Below are 21,139 nucleotides of genomic sequence, written 5' to 3'. Positions count from 1 at the left end.
CCACAATTCATCTCATTGTCGACTGATCTCACGACATCTCGCGAGAGTATGCGTTAGCCGCTTAGAGAAAATGGTGGACCTTGTCAGTTAGCCGACCCACTTGTTTAATGTCTGGAAACTAAACATTTGTAAGCAAGGTATGGTTTCGGGTTCAGCCGCACTTTTCGTTCAACACACGTTCTAAATATGTCTGAGCATTGCGTCACGGTAGAGGTTTTGCTACGCCACAATTTGCATTTGTTTTCTATAGTAAGTATCGCAGCTGCTATCTGCGCAGAACAACCTCGGCCTGCCGTTACATTAATTCCTATATGCACAACCCGGTGTTTGTTGTTATTTCGCATATTATTATTATCATCATTTTGCTGGCTTGATAAAATATTAGGCAAAAATCACGAAGAGGTTTCAAGATAAGACAAACGTTCAACCTGCGTTGATGCGATCAGCCTCGGTTTTTATCTGTCTAGTAACGGCAGTTCACTTAATATTTAGTGTTTAGAACATGTTTGTCTCATTAATGAATAAGGGAGAAACTGCAACATTAAAGCATTGCTGTGCTAACTAATTTAAAAAATTGCAGTGTTCATGATAGACCTAATAAAGGTAATGTTTTTGTGGTTACATTTGAGTTTACTGGTGTTTTTAAATATTACCATAAATGAGACATATGCCACCTTCACCAATGTCATACAGCCTTTTCTTGCCCTGCATATGATTACCCTTCTGCTCAAAGCCCTTTTTTAAAACCTAAAGCAATATTCATAATAACAGTAAACTCTTGTTCTAACCTAACAGATGTGTTTGCATTTTTTTTTTTTTACAGTTTCATTAGGTGTAAATGTGGATAAAATGGAAAATTCCTCAGGTAAAGCTGAAACTTTACTCTTTGCTTTGCCTAAGAAGACTTCTGTATTTTTTCTGATAATCCTGTTTATTCCTGCTTATAGAAGAACTGCAGGATCAATCAGAAGAGTTGTGTAGCAGGCCGTCCCTGTCTCGCGCTAAGAAGTCTTGGGGCTTCCGACGAACCACCATTGCCAGAAGGGAGTTCTTGGAACAAGTTGGAGAGCTAGCCCACAGTCCCCCACCTGTTCGCAAGACTAGAAGCCGGCGTGGCACCCAGATACCCCTGACCACTCCAGAAACGGAAGAAAGCCAGAGACATACTCCTTCTGCTATAAGTGTTTTAGATGGACTTGAATGGTCGGCTCCATCCTCGCCTGTGGCAGAAGAAACCAAACCAGCCACAGAAACTTTCAACCCCAGTTTATGGCAAGATTGTGGCTCTGCCTTCCATACTGCTTTCTCACTACTTGGCGGCGGTGAAAGTTTTCAAGTCGAAATGCCGGATGCCCTCGCTGTCCCTGATACTGCGGAAGCTGGTGATTCCATCGAGCCTTATGATTCATGTGTAGAGGAATCTGCAGCGCCCAAAAATGACTTTCCTGATGGCAATCATGATGGTGAAATGCTTCTTGGGGAGATTGGGGAGATGCTAATGCAGAAAGATGAACAGGAATCGAGATGCACAAGTATCAGAGAAGTTAAAGGCAGAAAAGGAAGGGGCAGAATATGTGCAACAGATGAGTCTGCAATGCCCAATAATGAGGACTCTCCTGGTGGAGAAATGCTTCTCAGAGAGTTTGGGGAGATGCTAACCCGGAAAGTTGGTAAGGATCAGCGATACACAACAATCAGAGGAGTCAGAAGCAGAAAAGGAAGGGGCACGATATGTGCAGCGGATGAATCTACAGTGGCCAGTAATGAGGACTCTCCTGATGCCGTTACACATTCTGTTTTAGGTGATTTAGGAGTGGATTCTGATTTGGTTTTGATTCCTCCACAAGAAGGAGGAGGCAGTGATTGTGAAATGCTACTCAGCGAGACTGCAGAAATGCTAACGCAGAAAAGTGGTCAGGGAGACAGAGGTACAGCAGTTAAAGTTGGGAAAGGACGGGGCAGACAATGCACAACCGAGGAATCTGCTGTGTCCAGTCGGGAGGACTCTCCTGATATTACGCATTCTGGTTTAGGTGATGAGAGAGAGGACTCTGATGTGGTTTTGATTTCCCCACAAGAAGAAGCGGACAGCGATGGTGAGAATACTGTGATGGAGACTGGGAAGCTGCTCGCACCAGACGTTGGTCAGGAGCAGAGAGACGCAACCGCAAGAGGAGCCAAAGGCGGAAAAGCAAGGGGCAGAAAAAGAGGAAGGGGACGAGGTAGACGAAAAGCTAAAGGTAGGGGCAAAGGGAGGGGCAAACCCGGAGGGCTTCAGGCAAACGCAGTGGGTGATGAGCTGGTGATCGTTAGTCCAACCGAACCGGAGCAACAGGTGGAAAAGCTTCACGGTACCGACAGCCCCATAGAAATTTCAACATCACCTGCTCACTCCGTCAGCAGCCTGAGCCCTGCGCAACGATCAAACTCGGACTACATATGCATCGAGTCTGATGTAGATCAGGTCATCAATGAAACCCACGATCAGTCTGATGATGCGCAAAAACAGAAAGACAAAGAGGTCGACACTAACGGAGAGACTCCGCCCCTATCGGACCGCGACGGCTATGACCCAGACGCTGTAACCTGCATCTGCCGTCAACAGGGCAACGACAGGTACACGTGCTAGTTTCTAATCAATCTCTGGGGATTCAGAACCTTGAACGCCTCAAGCATCTGCTGTTTTCACTTCCTGACAACCGTGGTGCCTTCACTGTTTTCAGGTTCATGGTCCGCTGTGTCACTTGCCAGGAGTGGTTCCACGGCAGCTGTGTTGGTATCAGTGGTACTGAGGGCTGTAAAGGTTATGTATGCCCCACATGCATTACAAAGAACCAGAGCGAGCACCAACCCGACTGCTGCCCTCAGCCGGAGGATGACTGCTGCCTCCCCAAAGGTTTGACACTCAGCCGCCAGGATGAAGACATGGCGGTGAAGCGCGAGCAGCAGGCTGTCGAGGTTAGAATAGCATTTGCAATATTCTGAGTCCTTGGGTGATTTACATTCTGAAACTCGACCTCATGATCTAAGATGAGTTTGGTTTCAGGATCCTCAAATGGTGGAAGAGGAGGAAGGGAGGACAGAAGCCCCTGTGATAAACATAGAACCTGAACCTCAAGCAGTGATGAAGAAGGATGGAGCTCTTCCTCTGTGCATTGGGCCTGGTTGTCCCAGAGAGGCCCTCCCAGAGTCTGTTTACTGTGGCACTGACTGCATCCTTCAGCATGCAGCTGCCACCATGAAGACTCTCTGTGTCCCAAAGGAGCCCAAAACCAGAGGAGCTCTGCAGAAGAAACCTGCAACTACCACAGCCTCTGCAAAGGTCGGTCATGTCAAAATCTAGGAAGCTTTTAGTATCTTAACTTTTTAGCCTCTCAAAGTTTACATTCTTAAGGCCACTATGACAGAATGTTTGATTTTTTTTTCTAAAACTGTATTTTACAATTTGTTTATTGTACTTTGTGTATGTTAGGAATGACATATAGCTGTTCTTATATTAAAACTGATAGCTATTAATTCATTGTCACCAGCTCATCTACGATTTAAACAAAAGAACTATGTGAAGTTAATCAATGCTTTTAAATTTCCATTTAAAGCCTCTTTATCTTTGTCAACTCTTTTAATCGCAGGGTCAGAGGTCATGTGGAACATCTAAGAGCCTCGGTGCAAACGCTGAGGATGAAGATAAGGAGAAGGATGGTGATGGGGGGCAGAAGGAGGCTGCCCCTCCATCACCCTGTGACCCACCTCCCACAGGAGTTCAGGCAACCTCTCTGCCCTCATCAAAGCTTTACACGGCGTGTACGTATCATTTGCTACTCATACACATTCAGGTCACATCTTTATTTGCACATCATGCACAAACGGGTCTGCCAGCATCCCTGATTGTCCACCTTCTTTGAATGGAACACACAAGCACACACACTTCAAGCTGTTTCTATATGACTGGCGTTTCAGGGGGTCGGCAGGGGGTAAGTATATAAACTCTTTTCGAGCATTTGCTCCTTATACATGCCTGAATCTGGCTGAAACACCCCCGTCTTTCAACGATTTGACTATTTGTGTTGCCACACTCCTTCAAAGGGTCTCATGGGTTGAAACCTCTGCTGCAACACTGCAGCTGTGTGCGGTCAGTGGGTGTTCTGCATCCAAACCGATGCACACGGTCTCTAGCAAACGCTAATGAGGTCTCACTGTAAAATGCACATCTGCTGCAAAACAGAAAGAAAGGATCAGCTGTGTTGAATAAGCTTTGCACAGCGTCACATTGATCCACGCGTCTGGAAGAAGACAAAGCAAATTAGTCGTAGTTTAAGCTTCGTGTACACGGGCGCTCTAAAACCCCAATGTCAATAACGGATGATATCAAGCCTTTATTACACCATCCAAGCACTCCGCATGGTCTTCATACTTCTCAGTACACAAAACCCAACATTTATTTCTCTCGTTGGTTACCTTCAGGGATCCCTTTTCAACCATAAGCACTTGCTCACAGGAAGGGAGGTTAGTTGCACCAGCTTCGAAGACACGCCGCTTCATCACCGATATACAAAATGGTTCTATTATCTGCCTTTGCTGCGCTCCAGAAAGCATTTTACATTTCCTACATTTCTAAAACCCGCCACCAAATTGGACCAGTTGTTGCACCGAGTAGCAGCATTCTGACTAAATGGTGGCTGGGAGACCTGGTTCGGACGGAGGAATTGATTGTCGCCGCCGCAGATGCAAGCAGCACCCTGGAGGATCCATCAATGAACATGCTAAACAAGGTTCTACGTGGAGTTAGCAGAAGGGTTCGCTAACGACCAGCTGACTAATGCGCGGCGTCAGTCTGAGCCTTTGAGGAAGCGCCGTCACCTTGTTGGAAATGAAGAGGGCTGACAGTTCACACACCTGCACACCGGTGGTGCCAACTTGGCGACTTTCTTGCTAAATGTAGCGACTTTTCAAAATCGCTTTGGCAAATGGCGCAACTTTTTCTGGTGGTGCTGGAGACTGACGTGAAGGCGCCTGTCACGCTGCCGCGCCCTCCTCCCCTGTTTCAGACAGCCTGCCTCCCGCTGCAGCCCCAGATGTTGTCAGAGCAGGGGTGCACTCTGCCCTGCGCATGTGCAAAACCGCCACTGGTCCCACCCTGGCGTCCGGTCCAGGGTGCGAATGTAAACAGTTCTTCACTGTCACAAGGACAAGTCAAGGCCTTTGACTCAAAATAACAAACAATAAACCCAAGTTAGGGCCAGACTAGTTCCCTGTGCCTCTGCATGAAATGCACGGTGCACTCTTCTCTTCCATTAACTAATTTGAGCAGGAAAAATAGTCCCTTCACTGAGAAAAGCCCCGTGTTTTACTCATCCTTTGTCCCTGCCCCGTTTCAACTCTCATGAAAATGGACACAAATACACTTTGAGGTCTGCACACACACAATCAGTCAATTCTTGGTTGTCAAAATCCTGTTTGAGAACAGGTGGGATTTGTGCTTTTAATCCTGAGTTTTAGTGACAGTCGGTGCTGATGGCTGCTGTGCCACTGAAGATGTGTGTGTGTATGAGTGTGTGTGTGTGTGTGCTTTTATGGATTCTGGCGCCTCTACAGTTTCGCACATTCGTCGTCATCATCAAACTTAACGTGCATAACCCGCAGTGCATTTCACCTTCATCCACACGACCTTTATCCTCTATAGCCCAGCATCAACAACAGTAAAATAAACCATCTTAACTGTTTGAAAAGAACACATGTACCCCAAACGAAATAGGACAAAAGTGCACATCTTAACTGGATTCCTGCCGTCGGTGCCATAAGACCCTTTTTGCACTCTCAACATTAAACCGCTGATGTGTTTTATTTTGATTTCCAGTCCAAACTCCTGGGGTTCCCAGGGAACAACGCTTCAGTAGTGTTGCGCCTCGCTGTAAAACCACTCAGGATCACATTTACTCTAGCATGATTCAGATAGGGACTTTGGAGGCCCGGTAAACACCTTAAACTATCAGTGCTCATCTGAATCATGCTAGAGTAAATCCATTACACGGAGCCAATAACCCACAGGCCTCCGCTAACGCCCTCAACACGTGTCTCCCCTAATGTTTTGACAGGTAAGAACCAGGTCTAATGCAGCCTGTGTGTCCTGGTAGCTCAATCCTGCCCCTCATTGCTCTGCTGAATTCAGATTTGGCTCATTTTCTGGCCAGGTTGACATTTTTAATAGCTCTGACATTTTCAGATTCCTGGGTGATTTTTGTAGTCAAGTGCTCTTATGAATATCAGAGTCTCACATTAATTTGAGTCATAAATTATACAGTGACATTGGAAAATTTAGGTCTAATTAAAACTCAATAGCTTTTATTAATGAGGTTAGAAAATAGTTATTTCAGGGTTTAAAATAGAAGACGGGATCTATAAACGCTAGTGTGCTAAAGTGAAACATTTGTTCCCCACATCCTTATGGACACTACCTGCACTAATAAAAATCCAGGTAGGAGGGAGCAGATTAGAACAGGACGATACACAAAGACACATAAAACACACATTTAGCATTCCTAAAATCCTCAGTCTTCTCCGTTTACTCTCTGAACCGGCCTCTGCAGCTCACAGCAGGTTTGACCCAACAGCTGCCTCTCGAGCCAGAGAGGTCGGCGTGGTTTGGGATGTCCTGCAGTTTGACAGCAGGGTTGAAGTCAGGACAGGATTCAGGGTGCGACAGCGTCTGCTCACCAGCAGCCAATGAGGCGACCAGGCTGAACGTTGGCATCGCTGCACAGCCTCTGCTGAACACGAACACACCTGACACTTCGGTCAAACCAACACACGCACCCGATGGCGTCCCTGATCATTATTCCTCCACATTGCACCCCCCAGTCTGTGTCCGATTTAGAGTGGCACCAATCTAGTTTGGGCTCCTCGCACTCGCTTCCATGGACATTATTTTTCCTTTCAACATTGGAGTTGGACCACACACCCTGACACACACACGATCTTTGGTTTGAGAGCGTCCACATTCAGTACTGCACCTCCAGGGAATCATCAGGGAGTGTTGATGTCAACAGCCGGGCAGTTATGACTGTTATTGGGAAGATATCTGATGAGGACATTAACGAGTCCATTCTCCAGATTCGAGTTGAGTCTTCACTCACCGCTCGCCAAGAGCAGTCGTATCGACTTGAACTGTGTGCATTCACATGAGCGAGTTCGGCGCACGGTCCACCAGAGTCGTGACGAGCCCACAGGCGGCAGAACAGTCGGTCACATTGACACCAAGGTCAGTGTACCTGAAATGGGCTTTTGGTTCTTCGTGTGGAACGGAAATCTTTGGATCAGAAGCGATTCTTTTATTAAATAAAGTCAGTGGGTTCAGAACACGTACTGAGACCGAGAACCAGGCACATGTCAGATCTGGTCGTATGTCTGGCTTATTACGAGACCATAGAGAGACCAGCAGGGTGTCCGGACCAGAACCAGAGATGGGTGCATGTTCCAACAGGAGATCTTCATCTGTAACCTCTGCTCACACGCTCTGCTGCACATTTGTTGGTGTGTGAAGCACCACTGTACACACAAACTCATACCGAAAGTGAAACTGTCCCGTGACTGGAAACCAGAAGAACATGTCTAAAGCTGTTTGCCTGGAAAGTACCGAATTTCTCAGTTTTAGTTCTGCCCCATCAGAATACTTGGCTTTGTTCTTCCACTGAGCACACGGGGTCACCTCAACACGGACTTTTCCCCCACGTAGCTTTCAAACCATGAAAAAATTGCTTCTTTAGTAAATCATTTATTTTTTGTGATCATTTATTTTAATAATTTGTGTGAGAATGCACAGTGATTCAGTCTGACCAACAAGCGGTTCCTAATACTGGGATGTTGGTCATTGTGTACATGTTCTTGTGCACATTCATATTTGCACAAGGGGTTTTAGTTGCTGCATATAAGCTTAAAATATTTACACCAATTGGTAACTTTTCTTCATAGTGGTTGGTGCTGTTTTTGCATAGTCTGCAGTTTTATTGGAGTGATTTACCAGGTTACATTTTATAGGACACGAGCGCCCTCTACTGGAGAAAGGGGCGGTGTGCAGCCGCCTCCAGGACCTCTAGTTCTGGCGTTGTCTTTATTCTATCAAGCTTACTGACATTTCTTCCAATGTGTACTCGGCAGTCTTTTCTCCATAGTAAGCACTTATTCATCAACAGGCAATGTTGCGGTGCGTCCAAGTCTGTCTTTGAGCTTTGTAGTAACATTTTTCAAACTGCTTCTGCAAATAATAATAATATTATTAAGTTGGCAGGCTTCATTTTCTTGTTTTCAAGCTGGCAATGACTGGAACTCTTAGAAGTATTACTCCAAAATTTGGTTCCCATATTCACTGTTTCCCTTTGGATACATTTTTTTGGGCTACAAACATAAACGAGGCTGGTTTTAGCCTCACACTTGCTCACTATCAGCTTCACAGCAGAGTTACCTCCCTGACTCTCAATCAAACAGGTAGTTTTGACTGATAGCATGTGCTCATTATTGGTGCCCAAACATTGTTTTTAAAAGCATCCAGATTTAGTAAAGTCAAGGTTGATTCAATTAGACGAATGGATCGGTGAAAACCAGCTCATGTGCGGAAGATCAGTAACACAATAAATGCAGCAGGAATGAATGTCTTAGGGCAGAAACGTACAGAAATGCACAGATGGAAAGCATACATCAATATCGGCATGCAGAAAAACAAAGGCAATAAACAGATATTGCGTAAGAGTCTTTTAAGTGTTTGAAGTCCTGTATTTCTGTGTGTGGTTGCAAGGGGTGACTTTAAATACCCCAGTGACGTTACAAATGTGGGCATTATGCAATACCTGCCAAGCACTTGCAGCAACTTCCTTTGGGAACACTCGTCTCTATAGCAACCTTCAGAGAATATTATGAAGATTAATGTCAGAGTAGCAGACAGACGAGAGGCCTTTACAGTGTTCCTGCACAAAGAATCAGTTCATGGTCAGTCAGGGTGATCTTCCCTCACAGTCGGGGAGTTTTCAGATAGCGGCCATTTAAACGGAACAGGCGGAGTCAGAAGTGACTCAGAAATAGCCAATATGCGATGGTTACTTTAGCAGGAAAATGCACCCCAACAACCTTTGTTCAAAGCACCATCTAATCTTAGTCATGTCACACAGAGGAGTGAAATGACTGAAAGCAGATTTGTACACTTAAAAGGGGCATTTGTCAAGTTCTCCTCATTAAAAACCACCTGGGTATGAATGTAAAAATAAATAGTATCTGTCGTATTGTCATAGTTGAGTGTTAATCTATTTCTTTCTGTGATCCTCGCACTAAAAGAATCGATCCTCTGATGTCGCGCTATGAGACTTTCAAAAGCAGAGCCGTCATATCTGTGAAACAACATCTGCCGTCAGGAGTTCTCAGGGATTAAATGATACCGGTCGGTGCTGTTAAGGCCTGAGTAACTGCAGAAGGATGAGCTTTACTCAGACAGCGCTCACTGATGACGCTCGTGAGGGACTTGTGTGGAGAAGAGGCTCCTTCCTCCATTTTCTTCATGCATATGTCTTAAATGACCAAGTCGTCAGTGCAATAATCCCCCAAAGCATTACTGCCTCCAACCACAGAGGGTCTGCAGTTGTGATATCAGCCCGTGGTTAAAGATGATCCCTGTATATAGGGATCAGTCAGACAGTTGCATCCGTTGAGCTGTGTTCCGAGCATGGAACATGTCTTCGGTACTTCCTGGTTTCTCTCCAACATTGTTCTGTTCAGATCCTCCAACCGTCCAATCCTCCAGCCACCTTTACACAGTGAAAGTGTTGGAGAAATAGTCATATTTAGTAACATTTTATTAGTTAATTTACATATTGTTGTGGTGTTTACCCATTCTTAAATGTTGTTACAGAACGCACATTGTTCTAACAGTTTGAAACATTTTGAGCGTGTAAGATTTTACATAGATATTCATTTGACACAAGCAAGCAGCCATTTTCAGAGCAGCGTGATGTAGAGTTTTCCATCTTTCTGCCTCGACCAAACTCCAGAAGTGCACCTGGGATTTAGGCTGACTTCATTTTTAGGTTTATAACCCACAGGAACAACACAAAATAGTTCAGCCGTCTGTCCTGATCACTCCCTGATGTCCACATCCAGGAAGATGTTTGCAATAAAAATCACTGATGGCAAAGTCGCAGCATCTTCCTGAAGACTCTCTAGTATCTTTGCGCCATGCTGAATCATGTCAAACACCTTTTTTTTGGCTTTGAATGGCTGCTCCTGGTCCAAATGGTTGGTTTTTTCACTTTCTTACTCCTCCGGACGTCAGTGTGAAGGAGGAGCTCAGCAGATTCTGCAGAACTTTCCTCCAGGAAGAGCTTGAAGCTCCGGCGCTGCTCTGCCTTAGCATGAATGTTGTGGATTTGAGCCACAGGCACCATAACAGGATCAAACCCAAAAGAGACAGAGACTGCTGTTTCTGCAGGATAGAGTTCTCTTCTCTTTCTGGAGGCAGCTTCCCAACAGGAAGTCCTGGGAGAAGTTGCTGCGGAATGACGCTGGACCTTGATTCAGTACTGACGGCCACGGATCGGACACACGTGTCTTTATGAAAGAGGAGCCTCGTTTCCCCACTCCTCATGGAGATAGCAAGTCTTTGATCTCTTACTGGTGTGACTGATCTCTGCTGATGTCATTGTTGCTACGGTAGCGTGCTAACGGCCCAGCCGGGTCCGACTGCTTCCTCCATCCTCTCCGCTCCACTGACAGAGCAGCACAGTGCGAGTGTGTGACTTACTGCTAGTTCTTTATCAGGAAACACCTGTTCTGGTCATTGGATGGAAATTGGCTTTCAACAAGTGATCAATTAAATATGTAAAATTAAATATAGCTACTGAAAATGGCTGCTTTCTACAGTTCATGGTGACTGGACCAATGATCAAATGAGCTCTCCACATTTTTATTTGTGGCAGAAAAACCCAGAATGAGATCTTTTGAGTTTAGTGCTTGAGTTGAAGGACTGTGATGAAAGAGACATTTTGCTTTTACTTTAGTTAATGCAACTATTCATTTTGGCTGCAACTTCAAATATCAGGGATGACTTAAAGGTATAATCTAGAATGTAACAAACAGCTCAGTACACTTTTTTTTAGCTCATCATATATCCCTGTACAGTACAGAAACCAAAAATTACAAATGTTTTGTATAAAACACCAATCTGAAATTAAATCTTGCTTTATTTGTTATTCAAAGACGGCAAATCAATGTTGGCTTATATTGCCCTTATAATGACAAAATGGCATTTTCTTAACAGCTAAAATGGACAAAACACAGGAGGTTGAAGCTCCTTTGAAGCAGTCTGCAGAGGACTCTGCTGCTCACGGTGCTCCATCTTCTCAGCCTGCCAGTGAAGCAGAAACGCCACAGGGTCACTCGCCCGAAACACCGCAGGAGCCGAACAACGGCAGTGTGCCTGCAGCCACACGCCCCTGTTCCCCCCCCAACGCAGAACAGGCCTGTCAGGTCACAGTCTCAGAAGCACCGTCCACATCTGCCCCCAGCCACCATCAAACAGAAGCCCTCACAGTCCGTAAGAAAGCATTCATCATACCGAAGAAGCCTCCTGCTCCCCAGCCTTCGTCCAGCCCCGTGCTGCCTTCAACGTCGGGCCAGAAGCCTTCTGCGGCCCCGGCACTGGTGAACGAAACCAGAAATCTGCTGGTGCCACCTGCTCCCAGCGCTCCCTCATCCAGACCATCTCAGCCCAACAACCAGATCAGACAGAGCATCCAGAAGTCCCTCGTCAGCATCCTGGTCAAGCGGTAAGAGTGCGGCCGCGGGCGTGGGTCAAAACTTTAGGCTTCTTCAGTCTCGATGAGCTTCCGTTTCACTTCTGAAGGGTGGGTGAATGCGGGGATTTGAAGACCTCCGAGAGTGATGTCGTGAAGCTCGTGGCCAGCATCGAGGTGGAGATGTTCGACATATTCCGCAACACAGACAGCAAATACATGAACAAGTACAGAACCATCATGTTCAACCTGAAAGACCCAAGAAACAAGGTTTGTTCAGAGTTAGTTTTAATGTGTCAGAATTTTAAATTAGCTTTATTATTTGTGGACTTAAACTGGCTCTTGTGTCTTCAGGGCTTGTTGTATGGGTTTGTTCGTGGAGAGATCAGCCCCTTCAGACTGGTCAGGATGACACAGAAGGACATGCAGGCCATCAAGGCCTCAGATACATCTGAAAAACAAACCTCAGAGGTAAATTAATGACTGCAAACATTAATGACTGCAAAACCAGGCGGCATGTTTAAACCTGTCTGTTTTCCCTGTTTTTGCATCCAGGCTAAGGATTCTGCTGCCACTGCTCCTCCTGTGGCTAAAGTAACAAGTGTGTTGCCAAAACCAGAGGCAGTGAAAGTGGATCTACCCATCTTGAACCCCACCAGGCCGCATAGAAGCACCGTGTGTACTTTACAGCTTCTCTTTCAGTTGGTAAATTTTAAAACATTTGGTACAGTTGTTGAAATGTTTAAGTCTATGTTGCTGTTCAGGAACAGAAGAAAAGTCTTCCTCCTCCAGCTGCGAAGAGCAGAACGATGCAGCCGATCCAGAGCAGCGCTCTACCCGATATCCTCACCTGTATGCTTAAAGATACAACATCGGAACACAAGACTCACATCTTTGACCTGAAGTGCAAGATATGCACAGGTGAACAGTCTTCTTTAGTGAAACATAAAGCAGTATTAGGCACAAAGAAACTATTTGCATCATTTGTTCCTCTTATTATTTCTTCCCAAAGGTCAAATATCATCTACTGATGACGAGGAACCCTCAAAGAAGAAACCCAGAGTTTCTGAAACAAGAGATAGAAATTATCCCTCTTGGAGGAAATCTACAGAAGATGACTCTGCTCTGCCAGCACCACCTCAATCACCTGACCTGGATTCTCCACCTTTATTTATAATGGAAACTTCATCTCACCTTACCAGTGACTCTCCAGTCCTGACTATAGTAGAATCTCCTGCTTCTCCTACTATGGATTCTCCAGCCTCTCCAGTATTAGAGTCTCCTGCTTCCCCTGTCATGGACTCCCCTGCTTCCCCAACACCAGACCCTCCTAAAGCCTTCACATCAAAAAGTGCCCTCATGCCAGTGGTGAATCCAGCCGTCTCCATGACAACCATGACAAGACGTGACCCCCGCACAGCAGCAAACAGGTTCTCTGTTCTACCTAATAACCAGTCAGCCCCATATGCTCCTCCAAAAGAGACAAGATCGGGCCCACAAATGGCACCAGGCTCTTTACCACCACCACCACCACCATCAAAGGTGGTCCCAAAATCTATATTGAAGCCTTTATCTGCAGATCCAAGGTTCTATAGCGCCTTATCAAGGTATTTCAACAGCCATGATGTCAACACACATATGCTGCATCCAGACTCACTGCAATGAAGAGTTTTATACTTGTGTGTTTCAGGTCTGTCGCTTCAGGATCTCCATCTGTGGATGAGACGTCGCAGTTCTTGGCTAAACAGGAAATCCTGTGGAAAGGCTTCATAAACATGCTAACCGTCGCAAAGTTTGTCAGTAAAGCATATCTGGTTTCTGGACCAGCAGAAAACCTGAAAGCAGTAAGATTGATCAATGGGAAAATATACAGAGCTGTAAAATATTTAGGAGGCCTGTAGCTGTCGTTACCAGGATTGACAGGTCGTACTTTTTGTAGGATCTCCCTGACACCATTCAGATTGGTGGACGGATCTTGCCAGAAACCGTTTGGGATTATGTGGACAAAGTAAAGTCATCAATTACAAAGGCAAGTGAACCCCCCGCTCATCCGTATATTCTGCATTACTTCCTAAAATAAGTATTTCACATCTTTGTGTGCTCATGTCTATTAGGAGTTGTGTGTGATCCGGTTCCATCCTGCGACAGAAGAAGAGGAGGTGGCCTATGTATCCCTGTTTTCCTATTTCAGCAGCAGACGTCGTTTTGGTGTGGTTGCCAGTGGCAACCGTTCTATCAAAGATCTTTACCTGGTGCCAGTCGGTGCAAATGAATCAGTTCCATCCATGCTGCAACCTCTTGAAGGTCCAGGTGGGAAACTTTACCTACTTTATTAGTGATTGTTTGCATTTGTGGGCTTATTTAGATCGTAAGGATGAAAATATAACATATTGTATGTTATGGTAAAACATATTAAAGGATCTAATTTTTTTCTAATAATACAGTCAAAGATTTTTATACTTTCCCATTTTCATGTTTAAGGTTTCCTTTATCTGACTTTGATGGAGAATTATCCCACATGTATTTTGTGAACTTTTGGTGATAGATTCATGAATACAACTTAATTTAAACTCACTGGACTTTGCAACTTCCATCAGCCCATTTTCTCTCTTTTGTTTATGCCACAGGACTTGAGACAAAGCGGCCTAATCTTCTTCTCGGTCTGGCAATTATTCAGCGGACAAAGCGCTCAGGAATTTTCTCACAGGAAACTGAGGAGAAAAGACTCAAAGTACATTTGGCCAAAGATCCAATGTGGATCCCCAAGCCTCCAGTGCTCTATGGCTCTGACAGATTGGACGTGTTTCAGCCCTACGATCCAGAGACACCTGCTAACTCTGCTGTACCTAGTTCGCCTTTACGTCCTGGCTCACCACCGGCTCCTTCCTCTTCTCTTACTAAACCATCTTCTTTCATATCAGTTAGACCAAACTTGAGCGTTGCTCTCTCTGTCACCGCTCCTGCCGCTCAGTCCCCCTCAACTAGTGTCTCTGACAAACCTCCTGTAACACCTTCGGGCGATAAGACACCACTTCAGACTATTTTGAGCAGTTTGTTCGGCGGTAATCCAACAGAATCGACAGCCTCTACTAATGAAAGTTCTACCAATATAAGTAGTGTTAAAAAGCCTCCAGCCCTTTCTCAGGTGGCTGCAACAATGGTTGATCCTATTGTCCAACAATATGGACAGAAATCCAAAATCAAAGAAATCGAAGAAGAAAACGACTTTGACCGACCGTATGATCCCGAAGAGGAATATGATCCAGCGGTGGGATATGGGATTCCTACCTTGAAAAAGCTAGAAAAAACTCCAGCAGCGGGTCCAGCAGTATCGAGCTGTGTGGAGGACGATGTGGCATATGATCCAGAGGATGACACTATTTTTGCCGACGTTAGCAGTATTGCTGCAAAGCGCCCTGTACAAACTCAGATGTCTGATCCCTCTTCGTGCGATCCCCCAGTTTCCACACAGCCCGCAACACCAGTCCCCACTTCCACCGCTTCTTCAGATGGAATAACACCGAACCTTCCCTCGGGAACTGTGGTTGTCTCCGCCGCAACACTTAATGAACAGCAGCGGATGCTCGAGGAGCTAAATAAGCAGATCGAAGAGCAAAAACGTCAGCTGAAAGAGCAAGAAGAGGCACTACGACAACAGAGGGAGGCTGTGGGTATGTTCATGGCCCAGTTTTCTGCTTCTGACTCCATGATGCCTCCCCCAACTAAGACTTTGCCTCTCAGTCAAATGCCATCGCTAAAGGCGCAAGAAGACACAAAACCATCAGAAATGACTGACAAGACTGTAGAGAGGTCTCCAGAGATCAGTGCCAATGCAGAAAAACAAACTGTGGAGCCACAAGACACCTCGGTGCTTAAAGAGCACACAGATACGCTTATTGCAGAAGACGAAACAAACACAGAAGTCAAGGACGGTGAGACTTATTCCTCAGCTGGAGAGATAGAAGATTCTGATGTTGCGTATGATCCTGAGGATGAGTCTTTCTTCAAGGAAGTTGAAGATGGTCCTTTTGAAGGAAACGGTGGAAAGACTTATGATAGATCTTTGTCCAGAAGGAGCCGCAGCACCTCCCACAAGGGCAGTCAGAACTCTAGCCACAGCAGGAAGAGAAGGTTGTCACCAAAGAGGCGGGGCCACCGTGAAAGGGACCACCATAGGAGTCCTTCAAGAAAGCGACGTTCATCATCACATTCCCAGAAAAGAAGGGAAAGGGATAGGCACCGAAGAAGTGATAGAGAGAGGTCCAGACATAGAGGTAGAGGTCATTCTGAGAGGCAGGGTCGCCATCGTAAAGAGCACAATGTGCACCGACAGTCTCTTGGCAGAAGATCCTCATCATGTCTTAGTCAGCAAGATCATGCGTCTTTTTCACCAGAACATCAGAGACAAGCCTCCTCTGAACTTGAGTTATCGTTCACAATGGTACCTGTCAAAAATGAGCCCGATGAGCAAATGATAAAAAGTAATCTCGGTGAAAATCCAGATGAAAGTTGCACTACATTTTCACATGACCTTTTACAGAAAGTGAAGGTTGAAGTATCAGATCAGCCAGCTTCCGATGAGCTTCTCCCAAATCCATTCAGTAACCACCATGACCCAGCTCAGGGTACTTCCGTGCAGGCAAACACATTGATTAAACAGCAAAGTCAAATTGAAAGTAAGATTGAAAGTATGATTCCTCTTAGAGAAATTGATCCACCAATTCGAGACTCCCCAGAAAGCCCTGATCCGGAGCCGCAGTTTGCCAAACCTAGTAGCATAGAAAAGAGGGACACCGCTAACGCAGAGAAGATGCAGGATGCAAGTATTAGATTCTCAGGGCCTGTTTCAAGAGTGCCTGGGATGCCATCCAGCAAGTCATGTCCAGATCTACCATTCCAAAACAACCAAGGAAAAGGAATGACTGAAGGAAGAAATACGGAGCTTATGAAAGGTTCTGAGAAAAGCTTAAATTGTGAAAGCTCATTTATGCGAGGCATGAGCCCCGAGGTAAAAGGATTGCTTGGTCTTAAGAGGGAGGCAAAGACACCAGAGCCAGGAAAAACACATGACAGACCAGGTGTGAATATTCCGCAGTGCAAAAATGTAGCAGAAGCAAATGTACTAGGAAGCGGCACTAAAAACAGTCCAGATTTTAACATCTCCATGGCTTCAGGTACTACAGTTCCAAGAGAAGATCTAATATTCCAAACAGACAGGAGAATTGAACAAACTGGCCAAGAGGTTAAGCCTTCTATTCCAAACATTACAAGTCCAGATTGGAGAGGTCCTGATCTTCCTGCTGCCGGTATGAGGAATCAAAGATGTCCAAACACAGGATTTGGTCCACATGTAATAGACCCACATTGTAGCGTTGAAGGATCAGACATGCAAGGTCATTGGAGAGGACCAAATAGGAGGGGACCGTGTGTCGTCAGGGGACGGGGAGGGCCGTTTGTTCAAGATGCAAGGAAATACCAGCCAAAATGGAGAGGTCCAAGCATTGATGACCCAAGGCAAACCGGCCAAGATTTTATGACATCAGGGCCTGTCATAGAGGCCCCCATGCATGAAAGAAGAGATCCAGGAAATCCACATTCCAGAAGAACAGATCCTGAACGAGGAGGTCCAAATGACAGCCAAGGGTGTGGCATTAGAGGACCCCAGGGAGCACCCTTTGAGCGGATAACCCCATTAGGGGAGGGGCCTGTTTCTAATGGCCGAGGCCAAGCAGGTCCGGATTTTGGTGAATCTTGGCTGGACACTGAACCATGGTTTGACCAGAGGAATCTACCTATTAAGGGTGCTGAGGCTGGACCTGGAAATCCACAGTTCTTAGGCCAAGACCACATTAGTCCTGAATACAGGGGACTTGAGCCTCCAGGTTACCCTATAGATCATCCAGGAGCTGGCAAAGGGGGACTTCAGGGTCCAGATTTCAGAGGGCCAGAACAGCATTTAAATCATCCTCATTCTGCTATGAGAGGTCCTGGATGTCCAGAAGTTAAGGGACCGGGATTAGATAGAAGGAGTATAGGTGGGCCACCACAGTCTGACAGAAGAGGGCCTGACAAAAGATTTCCCTTTATAGGTAATCTCAGACCTGACAGAATGGGACCTGGACCTGGGCATCCTGATTTTCGGGAAACAGAAGCTGATTGGAGGAGTCCGCCTATTGAGGCTTCTGGGTATATGAGAACAAGTCTTGGGGGTCCAATGGGTGCCCTGGAGCCTGGCAGGATTGGACCTCCACATTCAGAATCTTGGAGACCAGAATCAGAAATAAGTGACTCTAATGTTGCTTGTCCAGGGTCTGAAAGAAGGACATCAGGAGGTCAAAATCTAATTGGACCGGAGCCTGAGTATCCAGGAGCATGGACAAGCGGCCCTGGGCCTGATTTTATGGAAATGCAGCCTGAAACACCTGGTCCAGGACATCACACTAGAAGACGGGGTAGGGAACCGTTTAGGGTTTCTGATCCTGGAAGTGAATATCAAAACATGGAAGGCCCAGAGAGTGCAGATTTCAGAGGTCCGGGACTAGAAAGAAGGCCTCCGGTGATGGACCAACCACACAACTGTAGAGGTTTTCCAGATATTCCTCGCTTCAGTCTTTCTATGCCTCAAAGATCGCCAGCAATGGAGGGATGTGAGTCTGATAGGAGAGGCTCACACTTTGGAAGAGTAAAACCCGAAAGACCTGCTTTGGAGGGTCCGACACACATCAGAAGAGGTTTTAGAGGTCCAGAACCCAATAGGCAACCCTGCGACAATAGAGGTGCAGATATTAGGGGCCGAGAGCCCAATAGACAAGAACAAGAAGCCCCAGGATTAAGGGAGCTTGGAGATGAATTTGAACTAGGTATTAGACAAAAAGATCCAGTTCCAGAAAGCCATAGACATAGAAGAGATAACTGGCATGAGACTGAGTTTATGGGGTCAGAACCAATTCAAGGAGGTCCTGATATAGGTAGTCCAGGTTCAAGGGGACCAAGTCACATCTTCAGAGGTCCAAGAAGGACAAATGCTGGAGGACCACGGTCAGAAACAGAAAGGTGGAAAGAACAAAACTTTAGGGACTCCTCACTGGAAAGGAGAGGGAGGGACTTAGAGGAACAATGGCCGAACAGAAGAGTGCCTGGTCTTGAGGAACATGAAAGGAATTTATCAGATGGTGATTGGAAACACCACCGAGATAGAAGTCCAAGATTCACCCATGAAAGTGCAGATGAGCAGTTTCAACATGGACAAGAACCGATGGAATGGAGAGGCCCTGAAAACAGGGGTCAAAAGATGTTACAGGACAGGCCAACTGTGCAAGGAAGAGGCCCAAGAGGTGACGTGGCTGGTCCTGATTTTAGGAGTCCAGGGCTAGACAGGGATCACCCAGGGTCTACAAGGGAAGGATCTAGTAATGAAATGATGAATCAAGAGCGCGATCAACCAGACCGGTGGAGTTCTGGAATTGCTTTTAGGGGGTCAAGAGTTCCAGACAATAGAAGAAAAAGCCATGATAGAAGAATTCCAATCATGAGGGGTCCAGGACCAGATATGAGAGTGGGTCAAGATATGGAAAATGACTTTAGACCAACTGAGTTTAGAGACAAAATTAGAGGCTCAAATATGGAAGAGCGTCAGACTTTAAATAGAGGCCCGGGTTTTGAGACTCCTCCCCTAAACAGAAGAGCAGATATGGATGATCTAGAAAGGAGGGTTCCACGAGGTCCAGAATCAGAACGTGCTGGATCTGAAAGTAGACTCTTTACTTTTGAAGGTCCAGAGGCTAGTAGAAGGTTTTCAGACGGTGGAAGAATGAGATCCGAAAGACAAGGTGACAATATGGAAAGACCGACATCAATTAGAGAAGGATCAGAAGATTTTAGAAGGGTAAATAGAGGTCCAAACATGAGAAGACTGGGACCTGAACAAACCAGTGTGAGGGATTTAGCGCCTGATACCTCAGGAGTGAGACATGGGCCTGGTAGGTGGGACACACTCACTGAGAGTTCAAGGTCAGAATCAAGGAGAGGCAAGCCCGCCTTACGTCGTTTCAATAGCCCGAGTGAAGTTCCCAGATTCCAGGGTCCAATTGGGCCCCCGTGTCCTGGCTTTGACCAACAACAGCAAGGAACGCAACCTCAGGGACGCAAAGCCGCTTTACTCCCCACCCCGACGGGGCCCATATGCTTCCCAAATCTTGCAGTGAAGAATCCTGGTAGTTTTGGTCCAGAGGGTAAACATGCAGGTTGCTCGACACCAAGGGGGAGGGGAAGAGGTCGGTCATTGAGCAGAGACCGATAGTAGACCAGCACTTTAAATAGAAGGTCCTGCAAGTAAAGCTAACAACAAACTTGCAGTGTAGGATTTAGGTGTATTCTTTACAAATATCTAGACACAGTATGACCTCCATCGAGGACATAAGGGTAATAATCACAAGTCACAGAAGTCATGTGACTTAAGACACTGAGTCTACCGACGTCAGAGAAAATAGCTGTTTATGTGTATTTAAGTTAAGGAATAATTATTTCTTGGACACATTCAGAGGTAATGTACTGTTAATTATACTGGAATTCATGTTGTCAATGTGGACATCTTGATTTTGTTAACTGTGAGGCTTCTCATTTGAACCACACTGGGTACATGCACATTCAACTCTGATTCTAAATAATGTACATTTCTAGTTTGTAAGACTGACAAATGGTTTGTAATTTTTTCATTACTTATTGTCAGTGCTATTGTTCAGATATTTATGTTTAAATAAAATAAGTTTGTGTCAATTCTCAAGAATGAAGAAGTCAATAAAATCTGACCTCCCCTTTAAAACTTACTTGTCGATGTTGTCATTAATTGGAGAATTGACAGAAATTCAAGGGCCTCCAATAGTTTTCAATTACCAGAGGGTAACATGCACATTTTGGATGCCTTTGAGTAAAAACCGTCCAGGGAAAACGTAATTTATGGATGCCAACTGATGACACAATAGTCATTTTTGATGGGTGTTGTGGTTTATCCTGTAATGCGAGGCCTGGCCGCAGGGGGGCGCCAGCAGGCAGCTTAATACGGACCGTTATGTACGGTAATTTCAATGCGCATCTAAGATTTTTCCGTTCCGAAACACACAATCAGACACTCATTTACCTGCCTATAACAGTGAATTCTCACATGCATGCAAAAGTAACAAGCTAAAATAATTACAATAAAATCAAATTATGTCAACTACTACTACTACTACTATGCACTTTGTTTGAAAAGTGCATAGTAGTGCAAATTAATAACTCCTGGCGCACCCCCATTCATCATATATTATTTTATATTATACATAATTGTACATTTTATATTATTACTCAAAAATTAATTTAAAATCAACGCTTGT

At 45.5% G+C, this 21,139-nt stretch overlaps 1 protein-coding gene across 2 annotated transcripts; it reads left to right on the top strand.

Moving 5' to 3' along the window:
• The first annotated feature begins 20 nt into the window (after positions 1-20).
• On the top strand, positions 21-20,593 carry si:ch73-181d5.4 (uncharacterized). Of its 2 annotated transcripts, none has more exons than XM_057039533.1 (16): positions 21-137; positions 824-865; positions 948-2,616; positions 2,724-2,958; positions 3,047-3,322; positions 3,630-3,801; positions 11,294-11,801; positions 11,879-12,038; positions 12,123-12,239; positions 12,324-12,443; positions 12,533-12,689; positions 12,781-13,375; positions 13,459-13,612; positions 13,708-13,797; positions 13,883-14,078; positions 14,396-20,593. In XM_057039533.1, exons 2-16 carry the CDS (start codon positions 850-852, stop codon positions 20,065-20,067), a joined length of 10,137 nt encoding a protein of 3,378 aa, XP_056895513.1. In that variant the 5' UTR covers positions 21-137; positions 824-849; the 3' UTR covers positions 20,068-20,593. The 2 variants fall into 2 exon arrangements, with proteins under 2 accessions (XP_056895513.1, XP_056895514.1); XM_057039534.1 differs by having other exon boundaries at positions 47-249.
• Positions 20,594-21,139: the final 546 nt, after the last annotated feature.

The sequence above is a fragment of the Takifugu flavidus genome, chromosome 8 (assembly GCF_003711565.1).
Source record: "Takifugu flavidus isolate HTHZ2018 chromosome 8, ASM371156v2, whole genome shotgun sequence".
NCBI lineage: Eukaryota > Metazoa > Chordata > Actinopteri > Tetraodontiformes > Tetraodontidae > Takifugu > Takifugu flavidus.
The sequence above is the reverse complement of the archived record's forward strand: the minus strand, read 5'-3'. Positions and strand labels throughout refer to the sequence as shown.